This window comes from Colossoma macropomum, unplaced genomic scaffold (assembly GCF_904425465.1).
Source record: "Colossoma macropomum unplaced genomic scaffold, Colossoma_macropomum, whole genome shotgun sequence".
Taxonomy (NCBI): domain Eukaryota; kingdom Metazoa; phylum Chordata; class Actinopteri; order Characiformes; family Serrasalmidae; genus Colossoma; species Colossoma macropomum.
This window is the reverse complement of record NW_023494802.1, coordinates 5464794-5487610: the sequence shown is the minus strand read 5'-3', so window position 1 is coordinate 5487610 and position 22817 is coordinate 5464794. Positions and strand designations below refer to the sequence as shown.

Below are 22817 nucleotides of genomic sequence, written 5' to 3'. Positions count from 1 at the left end.
TAGCTATACAGTGGGTATAATGGCATGTATGATCATAGTGTTTTCGTTAAAAACAGCCATTCTTGTGATGATCATGTACTGGTAAGGATCAAACATGAAGACATGTGTAGAAGCCTCGTGTCTGTGTGTGGGAGTGCTGTGCTCGGCCACGCGCTGCCGCACACAGAGGAACAGAGGAGTCCCCTCTGAGTGGTGGTCTGCCAGAATGAAAAGGGCAGGCAGTGTGTTGTGAAGCGTTTGACACTGGCAGCCCCTCTCTCACCTCTCCGTGCCTGTACTGCGCCAAGCGGCCATCTGCATCAAACTCCCTCAGCACATCTTTCACCTTCAAACTGCAGTCTGTAAAAGAGAGAGAGAGAGAGAGAGAGAGAGAGAGAGAGAGAGAGAGAGAAAGAGAAAGAAACATCAGCTTTCAGACTACACTGAAAAAAAGTGATGCATCATGAATTTCATTGTTTTTTGTAGATATTTGCTTCTAAATTGATGACTGCAATATGCTCCAAAAAAGTAAGACTAGGAACACTGTGAAATATTCAAAAACCACCTTAAACAGCTGACGCAATCATGCTTGGGTATAAAAGGAACTCCAGGAAGGGCCTAGCCCTTCCTGAACAAGGATGGGTCGCTTTGCCAAAAAATATGACAGTGAATAACCCAACTATTCCTCGATGAGTGATTGCAAAGATTTTATGGTGCATATTATCATCAAAAGATTCAGGGAATGGAGAAATCTGTGCATAAAGGCCAAGGCCAAAAACCACAAATGAATGCCCATAACCTTTGATCCCTCAGCTGCATTAAAAACAACCACCCTTTTGGTGATGGAGATCACCACACACGCTCAGGAACAATTTGACAAACTGTTGTCAATAAACACAATATACACAGTTAACCCATTTCATGGCCAGGGCCTGCTGGTGGGCCAAAATTTTATTACACACTGCTATAACCTAAGAATAGTTTAACTAGTTTGCACTGAAGTGCCTGTAGATACTGAATAAAAAGCCTTAGTATGTAATAACACTGGGACTTAAAGGGGTTAAGACTGTACTATGTACAGCAGAAGCTATCTATCAACAACGTCCAGAAACACCACTGACTTCTCTGGGCTCGAGTTCATCTGAAATGGACTGATACACAGTGGAGACGTGTATTGTGGTCTGACGAGCCAAACTTTCAGACGGTTTATGGAAATTATTTTCTGGGCAAAAAGGAAAAAGACCATGCAGGTTGATACCAGCATAAAGTTCAAAAGCCATAGGCTGTCATACGTATCAGTAAGTAACTTGCACATCTATGAGAGCACCATTAACTCTTTTGCAAAGGCTGCCTTCTAGACATAGTCTTTTTAAGGGACATCCACACTTTGAACATGACAACACTAAGCCACATTCTGCACAGCATGGCTGAGTAATCAGAGAGTGCAGGTGCTGGACTGGCCTGTCTGCAGTCCCATTGAAAACTTGTGGTACATTATGAAGCACAAATACAACAATGAAAGCCCTGTACAATTGTGCAGCTGAAGACTTGTATACGACTTGTAGACTTGTAGCAACAAAAAATTGCTTTCAAAATGGGATCAGTTGGTGTCTTCGGTCCCCAAGCAACTGCTTTTGAGTTGTCTACAGAAAATGTGAGGTAACACAGTGGGGAACATGCTCCTGTCTCAGCTATTTTGGCAATAAATTTGGAATGAGCATATTTTTACAAAAAAAAAAGTTAATTTGATAAAACATATAATATCATGTTTGTGTACTGTTTTCAAACATAATATTTTAGAAATAACATTTATATTTCCAACATTTAAATTAAAATTTGTGGCATGCTGCTGCTGTTCTGTCTATTTATGGGGATTAATACTTTGTAGAAGTACTGTCATGTAGTTCTTTTTAATCTCAGTGCTACAATGCTCTACAATACTTTTCTAGCACCAGTGCTACCTGCTCAAAAAGTGTGGTGTGTGCTCTGCATGGAGAATATAGCAGCAGGTCATTTACTTCTATCAATTTTTAAATTGAATAAGGTGTCATTGTGTGTTTGAGATTTAAAAGATGTACATCTTTTCAATATGAATAACATTTTACAGCAACACAGTTTTGTCTTTCTGTTTACTGAGTTCTGGACATTTAACATCATATATTGTATGCATGTTGAAATGATATGCACATGTAGACCAATCCATCCCTTTTTTAGTATATTAGAGAATCAAATATGCTTCTTTGAAACTCTGACATGAAGCTACAGGCTAGTTTTTTTCTCTCCCATCACACACACAGCAGTGAGCACATTCACACGTCGGTGGTGCTGAGAGGAGTGTGAGGCTAAGGCTGAGCAGAGCAGTGTGTGGGCGAGCGAGACTCACAGTCTATGTACTGCTGCAACTGGATAAAATCCACCGGACTCAACTCCTTCCCCTCCGGCTCCACAGAGTCCGACATCCTGCCAGCGGCCTGAGAGAGAGAGAGAGAGAGAGAGAGAGAGAGAGAGAGAGAGAGAGAGATGATGGGAAAAGATTGAGAAAAAGAGAGTTCATGAGATAAAACATAATTGTTTTTGTACAGAGAGAGAGAAAGAGAGGATGAGAGAGAGAGAGACAAAAGACAAATAGAAAGAGTAAGAGAGAGAAAAGAGAGAGAGGGAAATAAAGAGAGAGAAAGAGGGAGGAAGAGAGAAAGAAAGAGAGGGAGTAAGAGATGGAGAAAGAGATGAACGGAAGAGAAAGAGAGGGAGAGAGACAGAGTGAGAGAGGGAAAGTGAAAAAAGCACAAGATATATATTTTGAGAGAGAGAGAGAGGGAAAGAGAGAAAGGGGGGAGAGAGAGTGAGAGAGATAGGAAAAGAGAGAGAAAAAGATGAAGGGGAGAGAGAGAAAATAAAATAAAACACCAAACATATTTAGGTACAGAGAAAGAATGAAAGAGAGGGAGAGGGACAGAGAGATATTACAAGAGAGGGAAAAAGCGAAATGGAGAGAGAGAGAGGGAGAGAGAGAGGGAAGGAGAGAGAGTCAAACAGAGAGAGGGAGAGAGAGAGGGAGATAGACAAATAGAGAGACGGAGAGAAAGAGAGAGAGAGAAATAGAGAGAAATAGAGAGAGAGAGAGAAACAGAGAGAGAGAGAGAGAGAGAGAGAGAGAGAAACAGAGAGAGAGAGAGAGAGAGAGAGAGAGAGAGAGAAACAGAGAGAGAATGGGGTGATCATTTGATTTCAGAAACCTCCTTCATAATCACATTTCTGGCACTACACCCGACAATCAAATGCGGAAGTGAAGTCTTCATTAAGTACTGAAGGAGAAATGAGCTCAGATGTAAAATGACTAACAGCGCGTTTGCGTCTCACAAATGAAAGATGCGTCCTGTGATGATGCTGCAAATTGAATCACTGGAATCATCAGACAGTACAGATCTCAACACGTACAGACGCCGCCTTCACTTATCATCGCAGAGTGAAGCGGAGCAGGAAAAAAACAGTGAAACGCAAAGGTGGACAATATGAATCACGATCGTTTCTGAGGTTTGTGAACGAGGTGACACAGACAGGGACGCACCAGAAAAACAGACCTGCCAAATTATAAAAGGACTAGAGAAAAGCAGTAGTACACAAACTCTTCTTATTCAATAAGAGCAAAAACTAAGTATTTCAGAAGGAAGAGGAGAGAAAAAAAAACATACACAAACATGGTAAAAAAGAAAACAATGTCCAATTACTGTACTGCTTTGTTTACAGGATCTCTGTATTTGGTCTAAATCTGTTTTTTTTTTTTCTTTTTGTGACACATACAATTGTAGCACTCAAGATCACTAGAAGCGAGTCTAAGATAAGACCCATCAGGGAGTGGCTGAGACTGAGACACGACTGAGATGTTTTTCAGAATATAAAATAAAAAGAAGGAAGCGGGAAAAAAAACTAGTTAACTGTACGTTCATTATCATTTATTATACATGATATATACTAATAAACAATATTTTATTGTATACAATGTGTTGAAAAATATAACATTAATATATAGCCTGAAAACATTATTATTATTATATTATTAATAATTATTAATACTTTCTACAGTGGAATTGCAACTTTTGGAGGTAAATGATTTTAGTGAGTTTGTTATTTTCTGTCCTTCTTCTTTTAGGATTTAATTTAAACATGTGGAGAAAAGTCTATTTTATTCTGTTTTATATCTGTTTGATAAGGTTTGTTGATATTCAGTAAAGAGAGAAAAAAAGACATCAAGACCAAAGACCAAGGCCAGACTTGAGTACTACATCAGTAGTAATGATGATGCCCATAATTTTCTGATATGTTCAGAAAAGTGTACTGTGGCATAATTTATAAAGATAGCACTTTTAAACACACTGCTAAAAAAACAGTAAAAGGTCTGGCAGTAAAGTTCAGTGTCTCTCTCACTATTTTGCACAAAGCTTCTAACACACACGCTCTTGGACTCCCGGCCCCAGATGGCATCGCTGAGATTCAAACCCACCATCTCCTGACGACCGGGTGAACCCTAGCTCTTACTTTAATTACACTGACTGTTATTTCACCTCACACTTACATTAAAATGAACACATATTACAGGCATCACCTGTTTTATATATAAACAGCTGTGCACATGTATTCAAATACATCCTCAACAGAAAACACACTACTGTACATTTTAACACACAATTAGTTTATTTACTGAAATTAACTGAATTGGGGAAAAATAAAACATAAAATGTTAAATGAAATGTTAACATAATATGTTAAACTCAGCAGATAAACAGAGAGTGTGGACTAAAATTAGCAGAAAATGGCATATTCATATGGTTTGTTCTCTGTAGAGGACGTGTTGACTCACTTTCACTTAGAAAAACAACAGTACATGTCATTTGGGTGTGTGTTCATACTTTTGCATAGAACCGTATATAAACACATGAAAGTGCTGGAAAATAAACAAATGCTTTGTCGTTGAGTGAACACAGCCTTGTATGTGTAAAAATTAGGCCTAATTTTACAGGAGAAGAAAAAAAAACATTATCAACTTTTGATACAAGTTAATGTAACTAATTTCTATCCAGAATCGTTTTAGACTATTTCCATTGGTCCGTTCACAGTGAGGTTCTGACGATGGATAAACAGCAGCTGGCACTTTCAAATTATGTGAAAAAAAGGGTACATAAATGCAAAGTTTTTTTCAAACAGCACAGATGTGACTACTGCAATTTTCTGTGATAATATCTCACCGTAACTGAAACTCTGTCCAGTAAAACTGCAGGAACATCTAAACAAGCAGCCAGTAAAGCATGTAGTAGCAATACTGGTTTGGTAGCTCCACTTTCCCAAAAACTTCTGTGTTTAATGGATTAGATGTCTTTTGCAAAAATAAAGAACCCTATTATAATATCATCTTTAACCACTGTGACATACTGAGGGAACAAATCTCAATTTTTTGGGTTCATACAGGCTTCATAAGTAACACTAAAAAATATTGTTAATTAACAGCAAATGACAGGTATTTTTACAAGTACATTTTGTTGCTGTAATTTACAGGTCCATTTTCCCACATTCTTAAAAAATGGAAAAAATATACAATTTACAGCATGTTGACAGTTTTACTTTACAGTACATAAGCTTATACAGCAATGAGTGACAGAGTAAGTCTTAGGGGTGTTACAATATACGATATTCATAAATCAATATGATACAGTGGTGTCTCCATTCAATAATATGTTAATGGTTGAATGTTCATAAAAGTTTTCAGCATTATAAACGTACAAGGACACATCAGACTGCTTTCTTAGCAGCATAGAAACACTAAACAACAGCCATGCTTTATAGTGCCTCAATCTAAACATGCTAGCCACATCATAATGATACAATATGATATATTACAATATAATGGGATACAACGTAATCCTATGACACGTTGTATTGTTACCCATCTCTATAGTAAGAATATGTAGGAACATATATGAATATAGGAACATTCACTCTCTCAAAGACTGTCTGACGGTCAACTAGGAACACGCACTCTGGGCGAAGACTGTACTGTTTGTGTATAACACAAGGATATCTATCTGCTCCAGGCCAGATGGGCACATCCGAACATCCGTGTGCAATAAACTAAACGTGTGCGTGTGTCTGGGTCTCATCTGCGATGGGAAATGGATCAGTCTAGCGATGATAAAGGGCTTCTGGCTCACAGAGCCGTCCAGGGACACGCTGCAGAATGTTGCAGGGCTAAAGACTCACTTCACTTCCTACCCATTCCTCCAGGGAACTCCAAAAGAAGCTGCTGGGAACTAATTGCCGTTCAAATGGGTGACCCACTTAAGCACAGTGCTGATGGCTTCATCTCCTGCCTCGTATTGTTTATGTAACTTCAATAGCTGAACTTGGGCCTTATAACAAGATCCATACTATAAATACTCCAAGAGAATACATACGCTGTCTCTCAAAGGTTTTGGGGCACCTACTTTATTAAAGAGGGCTCTTTCATGAAGGCAGCAGTTATATATAGAACCAAACAACTCAAAGAACCATTTGAATGCTTAAAGGCTCCATATCATATAAAACTGAATTTTTTCTTGCCTTTTTTAAAACAAATAGTGTGATAGACTATGTAACCGCCGAATTCACTCATTTGTGATGTCACAAGAAAAAGCACACTTATATGTATTCAGCCTACAGCAGTTTAGCTCCACCCAATTGCGCTGAAGTTATAAGTAGTGTTTCAGTTTGGGCTGCTTTGTGAATGAGGCCCAGTACAGGACAGCCAATCAGAACAGAGCTTGGTCTTAAAGGCAGAGTAACAAAAACAGCTTGTTTTATTCTAAGTGATAAAGAGAGGTAAGAAAATAGTAATGCTAGCATGATTTATGTTTTTTTGTACATAAACCCACACAAATGCTATAACTGGACCTCATGGGAAAAATAAAATTAAAATTAAAAATAAAAATGGGGTATGGGCTTTACTACAAAGTTATTTGAATGGTCAAATGGTTCTTCTCAAAGACAGAGATTCTCTTGTATGTGTTTCTTTAAGGAATATTAAAAAAATGGCTCTATACTGTAAAAAAAACTACTGTCACAGGTCATAGAACCTTATGTTGGTCCTCTGTAGAACCATTCTTGAGTGTGTAGCTTTTTAAATGATTTTTAATGCAAATAAACATGTTTTCTTTGTCAGTTTGCATTTTATATTTCTTATTATTAAGGTATTAAGACTTCAGTAACTACTACAAATTATTCACGAACTACAATGAAACTAACATGTAAGTTACGTGTTCATGAGAGTGAGGAACTGATCCCTGGTTTAAAGGGTTAAAGACTATACAGGTCAGCAACACTCAATCCTTTCGGGCTTTTCAACCAGCTTTAGGCCAAAAGAGTTTCAGCAAATGCTTCTAGCATTTATCTGGGAAAGTGTTAAATCATTATTTAGACAAAATAAGCTATACCAAGTCATACCAGCACTATTAATAATTGCCAGGATTTCACAATATTCAAATCAATTTAAGAAATCAACTTATCAACATATTTTCAGTAATAACACAGTATATTACTGTGAGGTTGACACAGCTGCACTACAAAGCATTATAGCATTATGGGATACGATGGTTAAAAAGCCGTGAACACTGAGTGTTGTACGATTCAATTTTTAGGTATTATACCAAAAATATAAAGACTTTTAAGCTGTTTATTGTTTGTTTGTTTAAATACTGGAACACCGAGGTATTGACAAAAATGATGGTATTGTGAGTTTTTGGTCACATTTGTGCAAATTATAAGCTACTTTAAAATGTCTGTAATATGTGTATTTATATTTTCAAAATGTATATTCTGCACATATTCAATACAAAACATGGTGAATAAATATGTTCATTGATATATTTTAACTAACATATGTTATACGTCTGGTAAAATTAAAAACAGCGATTTTGTATGTAATTTAAAAAAAAGTTACTGGTTACTGAGATGTATTACTTCTACAGTATTCTAGCTGTAATTTACGACAACTTATTTGTGTAAATGTATAGCAGAATACAGCTACATCTCCATAATTGTGTGGTTGAAGACTGTAGAGTCCACAGTTATTATGTGGCTGTTGTTCACTGTTTATATGATACAGCACCCTACTGTGAAAGTAAGGCATCCAACAGCCAGTAATTTACAGTAATTTTACTGTGAAATTTTTGAATGCACTTTGATGGACATGAAACTGAGTGTTGAAGCTCAGTATGTACAAAGCAGCAGCAAATAGCTGCTTTATGCTAACAAACCCTCTGCATTAACTGTTTCTTACCTGATTGAAAAGCAACAAGAAGAAAAATCTGACATTCATTAGAGGACAGTTTATTTATTTAATTCAACATCAAGCTAGCCATGTCTTTTCAGCCATCACTTAGCAAGCAGAGCTCATGTATTTAAACCGATCAGTGAATGGACTGTGCATGTTTTTGCGCAGTAGCAGTTTCCAACCTCCTCTCCAGGCAGCAGAACAGACAGAAAAGTCAGGATTGAACGCCCACTCCTAGCATGTCATGTGAACTAACAAAGGGTCGCGGCGGCCCCACTTAATTCCCTCAAAAGGTTAGCTCAGTTGCCTAGCAGCTTTGTTTATGCGGCCTGCTCCACTGGGTGGGTGGGCAGGGGGGGGGCAAAAAACTTAACCTAATAACAGGACTGTTTGCCCCTGTCAAAAGGGGGGAATTAGCAAGAGCGAGTAAGTGAAGCATACTGTATAGGTTTCGTTTTTAGCAAGGAGTTATGAAGCATGAGACACACATCTCATGAAGTAGCAGTTGCTACTCTGCACACCAGCAGTATTTCACTATTAGGCCTGACCGATACGAAAATGTCTGCCTGTAATACCGACATCAATTTTTAAAACACAAGGTCCATGTAGAGGTGGGCAATATGGTTAATCGTAACAACATAATACTTCAGCAAGTTTTTTACGACATATGATATATTTCACAATATTTATTTTTTCTGACATCTGATCAAGACAAAACAGACAAAGTAAGCCCACATTTTAAAAATACTATCAAAAATTATGAATTCAATTATTTGCATTCAACATTTCACACACTGCTGCACTAAATCCAAATAAAGAGGACATATTATGTTCTTTTTTAATCAAACAGACCCACGACATACTCAGAAAAGCATATTGTGACATTTTGTGATGTAATTTATCACAATAACGATAAATATTGTCATATATGTCCAGATATAGAATCTAAGCTGCAACAGCAGCCCATTTTGAATGAATTATTATTGAGAAAACCAACATGTTTACATATAGTCATATGCAAACGTTTTAACACCTCTAGTCAAATTAGATTCTTTTTTAATTTTTAAGTTAAAAAAATAAAACATGAAATACAAAATGTGCCATAATGTTTGCCATATTTTATGTTCTATTTCTTCCCCAAGTGTGTTAAATTCAGCAAATAAACAGTAACTGTGCATTAAAGTGTGCAGAAGTGTGTTCTTTGTAGCGAATGCGTTGAAAAGTGTCACTGCAAAATGTATTAAAGGATCTAAGGATTCTTCTTTTTTTAATGATATATGTTGTTGATAGTGAGCTTTGTGCATGCAAGAAATACCAATGTTACATTACAACTAATACCACCTTTATGAGAGAAATAAAAATGCTTTGCATTATTATATGTTATTCCTTCCAAAAACTCACTATAATCAAAATTGTTACAAATACATTCACATCATTTTGGAGTAAAACTCACATGTAATTTGACCGGGGTGCACAAACCTTTGCACAAGACTATACCTCCCTACTCATCCTGCGGTGGTTTAGCCCCACCCATTCCTTTTAAAGTTATAATGGAGTGTTTCAGCCTGGACTGCTTTTTCAACGGTGAACAACACAGGACACAGGACACATAACATAAAGGTTCTTTACAGCAAACGTATGGGTTCTTACATTATGTGGAGGTTCTTTGAACTTTGAAAAGGTTCTACATGCTCACATCTCATTTATGAAAAATGGTTCTCTAAAGAACTATCCATGAAAGGTTCCTTTGGGAACCAAAAGTGCCTCTGTGGTAGCACTATTCTTAAGCTCTGTTACACAACAGTGACAAAAACATCCCATAAACATCTCTTTTGCTTTTATGAGCAGTCATGACAGATTATGTCCAGTAATATAACAGTGTCATGTTACTATTCATGGTAATGGTTATGACAGACGTCTTGTTTGTTGCCACAGCTAAACAGAGTACACTAAACAAAAAATAGATCTGACAAACTGCCATGATAATTGCTGATAATGGTAACAAGCCACTGCTATATTACTGAACAAGATCGGTCACAACAACTCATGACAGCATATAACATCTGCCATAGCACGTTTATATCATGGTTATGTCAATGTTATGCAGCAGGTTTCAAGTTTCAAGTGTTACCAGTTCTTGAACAGCATCAGGCAAAGACTAACTTTTAATAGGTGTATTTTGATGCTGCTACTAACTTCAAAAATTTGATTTCAACATACAGAAATTTGTAAACTTTATAAGAAATGTTAGACATGTCCAAATTGATGAAGCTGTAGAAGAGTCCTGAGAAAGCTCTAGAACATCGAGAATGAACCTCTAATCCAGAATGCTTCATTTAATACGTTCTTGATGTTCCTAAAAACTTGAAATACCTTCTGGTGTCTAGATTATAGTATTTCAGTGTACATTCCATTTTTAATATGCAGCTATTACTAATAAAATAACAGCCATTATTATTATGAGAAGTGATTCCAAAAGCTAGTGAAGGTTCTCTTCATACAGTTGTATACAAAGGTTTAAGTGCCCCTAATCAAATTCCATGCTTTGGTGAAAGTGAAAAGTAAGTTAACACATCCTCTATAGACAACAACGTGTTGTGTAAAAGTTTTGGCACCTTTTATGTTTTAATGTTAATTTTTTCTAATATGTTAAACTCAAAATAAATACATAAATAAATAAATAAAATACGTCGAAACTATGCACTAAAGTTTGCAGAAAATGTCATTTTTAGGTGTGTTCTCTGTAGAGAATATGTTAACATATTTTCACTTAGAAAATCAATAAAATAGTCTAATTCATTAAAGCTTAAGTGGATGCAGTTTACATGTTTTCGTTATTTCAGTAATGGTGGTGTTCATCGTGTGTTGTTGTAATAATGACAAGCAGTAGTCGACTGCTAACTCTGCACTGTAAAGAGCGGAATAAAAGTCTGGAGCCATTTAAATGCTCAGAAATGAACAATTTAGAGCAGTGCATTCATTAAAACCATAAAACAAGCATCTTCAAAGCAAGTCACTGCTGAAAACTACTACTGATAACTTCGTAGTGAAACTTCAACATCAGCCCACTTTATCAGTGAGTGAATACACTGGTTGGCCTCTAATCTCTAAATATAGCTTATATATTACACTGGAAACCTCAACATGTGTCTGACGACACACGGACAACCAGCACAATTAAGCAACACAGCTTTCACTCTAACCCTGCAGTAAGAGGCTGGTGGAAAAACAGGCCGTTTCTACAAACTGTGGGCTTTGCAGAAACAGTGAATCCGTTTGGTTTGACATTTCCTGAAGGGCTCATTTTACGCCTGTTTAGGCGATCCGCTGACTGGTGTGTGTGACAGATAAGGGCTGCACGGCTGGCCTCTCTCTCTCTCTCTCTCTCTCTCTCTTTCTCATATACTCGCTCTTTCTCTCCATCACACTGTCGCTTTGCTCTAATTATTTGTGCATAATAGCAGATTAATCTGGTGCAGGTACACGTCCTTCTCAAAATGAATGTGCAAACATTCAGACTCAACTATAAAAGCTCAGTAAAGCTCAGTGCAAGAAACTTCACCTGCTTCTTCTCCATTCATTTTAAAATGAACCCCACACAGTTGGATCACCACAACACCAGAAATATCATTTTATTTATGATACCAAGTACTGTATATTGGGTGGTAATTGTAATTAAGGCAGCTGTCTTATTTGCTCAAATCTAAAGAAATATTTTTTTTCCATTTAAAAAGCAGTGCATTTTGTTATAGCTATTTAAGTGGACAAAGCTTCATCAGAATGTCTTTAATACTTTCAATAATTCATCGCCAACATCCAGTAAGAGCAATATGCTCCAGCCACTCCAAAATTTGAATACTCCTGGTCAAATTCTATGTTTTTGTTGATTTTCTATGTGAAAATAACACTTTCTCTACAGGGGGCACACTTAAATATGGCATTTTTCTGCAATAAAAAATGGACTGTAACTTCTACACATACTTTTTATGTTGTATTTGTTTCCCTAATGTGTTAAATTCAGCAAATAAACAGTAACTGTGCATTAAAATGTGCAGAAATGTGTTCTCTGTACATCATGTGTTCACTCATTTTCACTTAGAAAATCAGCATAACATGTCATCTGACCAGGGGTGCACAAACTTTTGCATACAACTGTATATATCATATATCACACAGTCATTGGTTTGATGTGACTGTAGCCTCTTGCTCTCGGTCAAACAGCTTGTAGATTCTTTTTACAGTAGAGGCTCTCGAGGGGAACTAGAGCTCCACTTTGCTGCTGTTTTTGTTGGTTTGCTGCTCATTGATTTCTCCAAAAGTCTCTAACGAGCCCTGTCCAGTGTAGTCTGCTGAAGGTTGCAAAGTACTGCTTTAAGCCATTTAATTGCTATATTTGTATGAGAGAGCTACAGTCACAGATTCTATCATAACAACACACAGTGCGCTGCAGCTGGGCTTCAGCCTACAGACAGTTTCATGAGTCAAACTAGGAAATGTGTTAAAAATTTTGTGGAACAATATCACGCCATTGTGCTGATTTTGACAGCAGTAATAGTATCACAATACTCAGTACCAAAACAAAAACACATTATGCCTATGGTGAAGTAAATTCCCCACTGTCTGTGCTGTTTGTGATTTACTGAGTAAACATTTCAGTATTTTCTGTACAACTTTAAGGAGCAATTTGTAAAATGACGCAAACTGTAGAATTCACACTCCGCACAGTTCCTCCTCATCACCCTGTTTACTTACTAGTCTAGGAGAAACACTGCGAGTTCAGCATTAAATTTCATCTCTTTACTGGCCAAGAGCTGTCTCCTGCGGTGGGAAGCAACTTCAGTGTTAACTTTCATTTTGCTTCTATTTATGTCACTTTTTTCTGCGGTTTCTTGCTGGGAGTAGGCATGCTACTTTTTCGTCCTCCCATGTTGGACTCACGGCAGACTCGACACTACAGTGACTCACTACAAAGTGGTATTACGAAACAGGATGGGCCAAGGCCAGCTGGTTAGCACGCTAACCTCAGTAGATATTTCTGCAACACAATATATAGACATCTTGGACATAATGTCAAAACTATCATTTCTTCACATTCTGTTGATCATTTTAGTAATTTCTGAAATGTTGTGAACTAAAAATCTTACAAATTGCTCCCGGTGGTTAGTTGAATTATGAAAACATCACTGCAATGACGGAAAATGCCTTGTAAAGCACTCAGACGTGGCTTTGCAAATCGGTGGAGTCTGAAGTTTCTCCAGCAGGGAGCGCTATTAGCACACAAGTCACCATGAATCGACACCAGAAGAAGTCTATGAACACGTGTTTGCAGTAATGTCTATTATAATGACAGGTAAAGTTGTTTTCAAAAGATGTTGGGTTACTAAATTTAAAAAGAGGTTTTAGTAATGATTTTCATCAAAACATAATGTTAAAAAAAGCATATACACTAAAAATGGAACAGACGCTAGGTAAAAGCTGTAGTGGACCGAATGTATTTGTTTGGGGTGGGGTGGGGGCAATATAATTAATAATCTTAATTTTTTAACTACAAAATATCATGCAAATTATTTTTAGATATCACCGAGGCCTATAATGGCATACTGCCTCTTGCCATCTCCACATCCATGTCGCATCAAACTGAGTCGTCAGTGTCCCAATGTTCCTGCTACTAGGGATCCAGCCAGTTGAATTCACTCCTTGTCACCCAAAAAAGACTTCCATTGGCAGCTACACTAGCCTCATAGCTCTGACCAAACTACAGACACCAAACATTTATTGGCTGATCGACTACATTTGGGGTAAGAAGGGGAAAAATGTGTAAATTTGATTCTTCGGTGAACCATTCCATTAAATGAGTACATCTGCTATCAGCGCTGAAGTACACATCCACATCTGCATGCTCAGCTAACTGATTAGCTCTAATAGCACAAAAACAGGTGGATGCAATTTATACCACGAGCGTGGACGATCATGAATGTTAATGCATGAATTTGTATCAGAAGACCCACTGAGCGTGCGTTTGTGTGTGCTTATTTTCTAGCCAGCTCTACATGCCCACATTCAGTCTCCTGTGAGAGCCGTTCCTAAGTGAAATTTCACGGTGACCCAAGTGTGTGTGTGGGAGAGAACACTATGACTCTCGCAAGATACTCATCTTTATGAGCTGGTACAAGACGTTTTAGTCAGTAAAAGGGAAATGTGACCAGTGTTATGGAAATGTCAGCGGTGAAGCGGGGGTGTTCTGTAGTGGTTAGCTGCAGCATGCAAAAGTTGGAGGTTCCCTTAAATCGTGTGCTGCAGTATACGCCTCTCTTATGTAGTAAAACGCCATGTATTATGAAAGAGGGTATTCAAAAAAGGGTAAAGCGTAAACAAACCCTTGATCAGTAAACTGTAGGCCTGTTACTGTCAATTACATCAGTTATTGGGTAATTCACCAGTTTTTTTATGAGTATTCAAGGAAGATTTTGGAAAAAATAGTTTTAATTGGACAATAACAAACTATGCATAGCCTTTTTAATGATTCTTTCAATGATTACTGTCTTTGAGAATAACATTTATATACAATAATAAATCTCTTCAATATAAATCTCTCTGGAATCTACTACAGTAGATTCGGTTTGAAAAACCATCTTGAAATGGAAGGGACTTCTGAAAAACTACAGCTGCTTTGCTAGTGAATGCAGATGAAAGGCAGATCGCCAACGCTACAGCTAGGAAGTCAGAAATATTATTTCAGCTGTGTAACTGTGGTAATGGTCTTTGAATCATCGTCGCAATGGAGAGAACTGAACACTAAAACAACAGAAATAGCTTGTCAGATGAGGAGGACAATAAGGGAAATGCTAAAGTTAGCAAGGTAGCTGCTATCTAGACAACTTACCTCAGTCTGGCTTCTTTCTGTGACTGAAAGTAAAAATAACTGTCTCTGGAATCCATTTTGTGCTGAATAAAGACTAAACTGCTTCTTTCCTTACAATTTTGTTAGATAAGAGGTACGCTAATGCTAGCTAGAGTGCATTTATCAGCTTACAGATCAGTGGCTAGCAGTCAGGATTTGTTAGTACCACAGGGATGCCTAATGGCTGTATGATGTATTTGTGACACGTGTGCTGGATATTGTTGAGATGGATGAAAACATCAAAACAAAATAAAATAGTGATTCGGTCAAATTGATGAGGCTGAGGGATTCTATGCTGCACTACCCAACAAATAGTAGAAATACCCCTGTAAAATATGTATTCTGAACCAGATGGTTCAGGTTCTGAAGTCTGTTTTCAGTGAATGCTTACATTAACATGTACTACCTAGTGCACTAATATGCAGTAAGATCCTGGTTTTGTTTAAATTGGGGATTGACAAGTCATTTTCTTAAGAAGTAGGCTAAAAAATAGCAAGCTAAACAGGATAAAAGATTCAGTGTTAGGCTTTGAATTGAGGTATTTATCGAATGAATCACTGTGAAAGTGCAAAACAAAAAAGTAAAGTTAGTAAGTGAGTAAATAATCTGTTAGTTCTAACATGCTTCTAATGTTTGTGTTTTCAGTATATCTTCCTTAAGTAGAATTAGACCCAGTGTGAGAAAACGATTGTGTGGCACAGTTAGCTTGATGCTAACACAATAAAGGAAATTGCATTGAGGCACTACCAGAAATTAGCACTGAGGTGGTAATTTGGTGAGAAAAAAACTCTTTATGATGCAGAGGTTTCTTCCTTAAACAGTGCTACATTATGATATTTTGTATTATTATATGACGAAAAATGACAAGTGTGTGAAATGACTGCAATAAGTAATGTTGTCTGATGTTCTTGTCTTCCTTCAGCAGTTCAGGGTTGCTTGGTAACAGTAGCATTTGCTAAACAAACTACATTTCTTGGTGAAAGATAAAGATCACATATACTGCGACTACTATTAGACATAACTTATAAGTTAAAACTTAATAATTAAAACATATTATTCATTATAACTCGATTATCCTCGATTATGCCTAAGAGCACCCCTTACCCATGATAAAATCATAATAATGTAGAGCCTTTTATGGCTTATTCCTTTATTATAATCATATAAGTTGCCAACAAATCGCAAATCACCTTTTCATCAGCAAGGTAAATTTTAATTGATTGTTATTAATTTTTACTCAAATAATCTTTGGCAGCCCTATAGACTATACTGTTACTCCTCTGGGTGTATCTAACCATCACTGCCAGAACACCCAACCCATAAAACATATCACTTAGCACTCTACTGTAAAGATACTGTATCTTTACACTTCATGCTAGAAGAACTTGCAGTTGTTTCACGAGTGTCATGGTCAAAGGTCTTTCACGGCCTGTCACTAATTAAGGCTTCCAGTCATAAACGCTTACAGTAAAAGGTGTTTTTTTTCCTTTCTGCAGCTTAATTGGTGTTTGCTCTGACTTGTTTGCTGACGTCTCGCCCACGCACTGTGCCAAGAGAACTCACTCTTTTATAACTTACTGGAGTTCATCTCCTGCCCTCTATTAAAAAAAAGCGGGTGCGGTTCTTTCCTCAGTTTGTTGCTGTCTGTCATTGTTCATCAAATTTGCTCTATCAAATCAAAAGAAATCAAATGAAATCATGCCTGCTTATGCAAGGGGACACTCAGATTACATCTGGCCAGTGAAGAGAAGGAAGGGCAAGCCTGGTCACTATGGAAAGAGTTTCCCCATCAGCTGTGCTTCGTCAGACGGTTGTCAAGGGTGACGGGGAGAGAGAGAGAGAGAGAGAGAGAGAGAGAGAGAGAGAGAGAGAGAGAGAGAGGGAGAGAGAGATATATGCACACGCTAATGGGTCTTTCCCTGGCCTCCTCCCACGCTGTTCAACTCACTTGGCCTTCAAACAGTCTAGTTTGCATTCCACCTGCAGATGCAAGCATGATTCATCTTCAACAAGGGGTTACTCCATGTCTATAAATGGGCGCCCTCCTTTGGAAAATGCGTGCACGTCAGCACATGACTTGCAAGATAATGTTTTTTGTGCATAAAAGTTCTGCGCTAAACTCTTAAATGGTTCTTAGCTTAGACATACATACATACAAAATTATTCATCTACTTCATTTCTGGTCAAAACGGGCCATTAAGTGCAAGTTATTCATTTTCAGAAGATATTTCTGAAGAGATAAGATAATCCACAATACAAAAAATGTTAGTTTCCAAAAATTGACTTTAAACGATGATATTGCCATCAAATTCACAGCACTTAAAGCTTTTATCTCTGAGAGAAAACCAAGCTCCACTCTCGCTTGATCTCAAAAATCCATACGTTTTTTCTGTCCAACCTACTGTGAGAAGACAACTCAGTGGTATTGGTCTGAAAGGATGTGTAGCTGTTCCTTAGAGAAAAAGAAAAGCCACTGGTGTTCTCATAATAATGGACTGACCACCCCAGAATGTGTTTGACTATACAAGCGAAAATCGGCCTCCACTGTGAGAAGACAACTCAAAACTAGGGCTCTGAAAGGATGTGTAGCTGTCAATATGCCCTTACTGAGAAAAGGAGGTAGACCACAAAGAAGAAAATTTGTACTGGAACACTAGGACATCAAGGTGAAATAAGGTTTTATGGTCTAATGAATCTACATTTGTATTTAGATTTTACTTGGATTGTTGTGACGATCAGAAAATGAAACCAACTTCTAAGACTGAACTTTGGAGGTGTGGGAAAATGTCCCTGCAGATTTTTTTTGAAAAACTGAAAGTGAGTCTCCTGGAAAGAACAGAAACTATAATTAAGGCGAAGAGTGGACACTATATATAGAAAATTATGATATTATATTTAGTTGATGACGCTTCTTTGAATTACATTATATAGTAAATACACACTTTTTGGGTTTTTTTTTCCTGAAAGTGAAAAAAAAATGTTCTCAATGGCTCTTTTGTCTGGAAATTAAATAAATGAAGGGAAGTTTCTGACTTTTACACAGTACTACGCAGTTCTAAGGGAAACAAAAGTTTTATTCATGTGGAGGTTCTCTGAACTTTAAAGATGGCCTTGTGTCACACACTTCTAATTACTAAAATGCCTCTATCCTTTAAAAGCTTCTTTACAGAACCGAAAGTGGTTCTGTGCCATAGCTCCAAAGAACCCCTTTTAGCATCTTTATTTTCAAAAGAGTAAAGGTGCTTCTGCATTCTCAACTTCATGTTTAAAGGGGAAATCCACTGATTTATTTTTACATAATTCAATCACTGAGATACAAAGTCACTCAGAGCGGTCTGTTGTGAAATGGTACGTTGCAGAGAAACTTGGATTTCCTTACAGCGGTGGTGGTTAGAACCAGGGTTCTCAATGTCAACAACACAAAAATAATCATTTTATTTACTATCCAAACTGATCAGTGAATCTATACAGTTTTTATTTGTAATGTTAATAACAAAAATAGCAGAAAATCTGAAGAAATAAGTTTTGTCTAGGGACTATTTTACCATACAACGGCCTGCATATACCTCTCTTACCTTAAAGCTATCATAAAACAATGTCTCAGAGAAAGTTATTACAACATTTAATGCAATAGTTTACTGTGATGTAGCTTTTAAAAGCATGAAATGCTTCAGACATCTGGTTCCTATCACCACCACTGTCAACAATACTGACTGGGTGAGTAAGTTTCTCTAGAATAGCGCCAAACCACTCTGAATGACTCTGTTTACATCATAACAATGCAGACATCTTGAGAAATTGCTGGAAATCACCATTGAAAACTCTTCTGGAACTTACTTATAACACCCTCATCAACCAATTTCATCTAATACGATAACACAGGAGCAACAACACCCATTGAACGTTGAGCAGAATTATGAAACTTCTTGTAGGCTTTCACATCAACAGCTAGAGTGATTCATACGCTCTTTGAAGGCCTTATGCTTTATTGCATCTGTGGCAGGGGCGTTTTTTGTTGTTTCTTGTGTACATGAAAAAAGCAGCTTCAGCGTGATGAGAGGAAACCCATTCACAGTCACAGCTGAACCGCACTCACACGCCTGGGCTTGCAGGCGCCTTGCCCTACAGCCTCTCTCCTGATTTCTGCTTCGTCTCTGCACGGGTGCCTCCGCACAGAGAGCATGCAAAGCAGCGAAAGGCCTGCACTCTGCCTCCTACACACTGCAATGCGAGCCAAGCGCAGCAGCAGCGCTCAGAGTGCACTCCATTCCACGGAAACCACGAGGGAGGCCGCCGGGTAAATACAGTTAACCTCCTCGAGCGGGCCGATTACGCTCTCCACCTAGTTTAGAGTTCAGCACATTCATAAAAAAAAAGAAAAAAGCGATGGGGCTTTCTTAATGATTTAACACAGGCCTATCAGTGCGTAGGGTCATTAAGTTATCATTGAATAAATGGCAGTGTGTCACTGTTCCACTAATTTACTTATACAAACCTGAAGCGATAGCCAAAGTTACAAGCATGGTTATAACACTTCTCAAGCAGCTTGTATTTCATGTACCACCCAATCAATCTTTCAACATATTCATAAAAAATGGTTTAACATAGTCAGTAAACAACTCAAAGGCCATTAAACAAATGGTTCTGGGAAAATCTAATTTGCACAATTTGCATTGGATGTATTTGATCAGCCAAGACATGTTTGGTGTCCTAATTTAGCTTCTCTAGTTTAGCACCAGAGGTAGGAAGCTAACAAACACTAGAAGTCAATAGTCAACAAAATCTTTTCTGTAAATACATGCACAAAACTTCTCTCAGCCCCCTCAAACCACATACAGGCCTTCAATAGGGTCACACGGACTTGGTGTTGTAGTTTATGACTTACTGTGGACTATAAAAATGAACAAAACTTCACCGTGTAGCTGAACACTGCGGGCAGGTTATTTAAGACATTCAGTGTTGTGCTGAATTCTGTGCCAACTTGTTTACAGAGAGAGGAAACAAATATCCAGGCATTTTTTGTTTCTGATATTTAATATATATCCAGCGCATATATCCACTTCAAATTTGCATGTCTTTTGACTTTGTCCTTTCAATGATTATCAAAATGTTTGTATCTATAAATAGAAACAAAAACACGTTTTAAAAAAAGAAACTGATAGGGGAAAATCTTTTCAGATACCACAAATTGATAACATTAGTTTTTGTTGCTGGCAATTTCAGCTTTGAGGTGTCTATTGTAAGAAATAATTCGCTTTTTGTAGCATCCTGTTTCAATTGTGGCCATTCCTCTTAGCAAACTGCCTACAATTTCCCACAGTTACAATGGCCACTCTGATAGACATGCATTTTTAAAACCCTCCCTAAGTTTTCAATGGGATGCAAGTCAGGAGATTGGCTAGGCCATGCAAGCACCTTGAGTTATTTTTGGCTGTATGTTTGGGCTTGCTGTCCAGTTAAAATATCCTTTCCCTTTTCTTGGCCCATAAGTTCAAATTCTCCTATAATATCTCCCAGTACATTACTCTATCACAACACATTCCTTTGATGCTGTATAATGCTGCAGTACCATTTGCAGAGAAGCAGCCCCCTATTATGATGCTCCCACCATCATACTTCACTGTAGGTATGGTGTTCTTGGGATCATACATACCTTTCTTTCGCCAATCAGTTTTATTTTTGTTTCACCTGACCAGAGTACATTGTTCTAAAAGAGTTCTGATTTGTTTAAATATATGTGTGCAAATCTTAGATGCGCATCACTGTGCTTTATTTTTTAGCAGAGGAGTTTTGCATGGGATGTAGGAACGAGTGCAGTTCATTGCTTATTGTTCTCTGTTGCTTTCAGGTCATCCATGCAACTCTTTTTGAGTGACTGCTGGCTTCTCTCTTCCCTTCCTTATCATTAGGCTGAGACAAATCATGCGTGGAACACCTGTCTGTTCACAATTAGCTGTGGTTCCATGAACTTTCCATTTGCGTGTTATCAAAACAGTCGTACTGACAGTAATGTTTAAGGTCTTTGCTATGGCTCTGCAGCTTTTTCCATTCGAGTGTGGTTTAATAATGTCGTCCCTGGAAGTTCCTTCATCTTCAGCATTGCAATATCTATTATAATGACATTAGAACATTTCTATATTTGCTTTTGCGGCATTAACATGTAGAATTTGATATATATATTTTTTTTAATTTTACCTACGTTACATGTTTATTTTGATAGTGTCTAAATTTTTTTATCCCCACAGTTAAATTTTTTAACATGTCTTTCTTAATGCTTATGAGTGCATACCTTTTGTTTATAAGTACAAAGACAAAAGACATTATGTGTGTACTTGTGAAGTGAATATATGCACTGGAAGTACATTAAATAACAAAACCAAAAGTGTCTGAATACTTGTTTCGCCTCACTGTATATTGCAATACATTCATTTTTAAAAATGGGATGGGGCTTGTTGATGATTTAACAGGCCCAAATATGGCCTCTAAGCACTTAAATGACCAGAATATCTGTGCATGCAAATATGCCACTGGCTACCTCTGTTATTTGCTTGGTCATTGCACTTCTTAAGCCCCTATTACATGTGCCATATAGTTTATAGCCTACTTCAACACACTCATAAAACACGTATGAAACTATCTTAATGATTGAACATAATCAGTAGGCCAAATTAGGGCCATTTAGTTGTTGAATTATGACTCAATGGCAGTATTTCATGGTCCACAAATGCACTTAAACAACCTGAATAGCCCATAGTGCAGCATTTGTTTCCAGAATGATCATAACACTCCTCAAGCTTCTATTACACGTGCCACCCATCTTAAACTACAGCTAATCCATAAAAAGGGATGGGGCTTTTTTAATTTAATATAAGCCTTAAGTAGGGCCATTAAATTATCGTTATGACTAAATGGCAGTGTTTCATGGTCCACTAATTTATTTAGGGCCTTCTGTACACAAATAGCCTGATGCCTACCCCCGTCACCACCCTGATCACGACATTTCCTAAATTTGTATTGCATGGTCAACACTAATCCCTCAACTCCATGTCACTATCTGCCCATATAGGCCTATACAGTACATGTGTAACTGGACAGGGCCACTGTTTTTGATGTGTTGGTTCTACTGTTTCTTATCTTGAGGCTTGCCAGTGGTTTGCATCTTGTGGTAAACCTTCTGAGGTCATGCTGGCATTTTCATCTCATCGCAAACGTCTTTGACACATCTATGCTGACATTCTAGATGGTGTTCTTGATCTGTTTAACAGTTTTTTCTTCATGAATCTATGGAAAAAGTAATGATTCTAAAAATTCTAGTACTGTGCTTGTCCGAGGTCTGCCAGCTTGTTTGCTCTTGCCAGTGCATTCTTAATTCATTCTGAATTCAGTAGGAATACTCCAATAATTTTCAACCTAATCTCTATCTGCTGCATCAGTTGCAACCTGTCAACAACCACAGACAATGACTTTGACACATTTTGCTCTATGTAGAAAAGAACAGAAAACAGGTTTACTCGAAATGCACTTATCATATAAATTAATGGGCAGCAGCTGATTTCCGTGAAACAGTCGGGCCTAAAAATTTTATTTTACGGGGGAGGCAACACTGATATCAACTAGCGATGACATGACATCACTTTT

The 22817-nt window shown here is 37.6% G+C and overlaps 1 protein-coding gene across 1 annotated transcript in view; it reads right to left on the bottom strand.

Moving 5' to 3' along the window:
- dgkaa (diacylglycerol kinase, alpha a) overlaps positions 1–22817 on the bottom strand; it is a 68153-nt gene that overhangs the window by 38659 nt on the left and 6677 nt on the right. Inside the window, exons 2-3 of the mRNA XM_036590647.1 lie at positions 2363–2450; positions 263–339 (exon numbers count right to left, since the gene is read on the bottom strand). Of these exons, the coding sequence (XP_036446540.1) occupies positions 263–339; positions 2363–2438 (153 nt within the window). The 5' untranslated portion in view covers positions 2439–2450. The remainder of the gene's footprint in view (positions 1–262; positions 340–2362; positions 2451–22817) is intronic.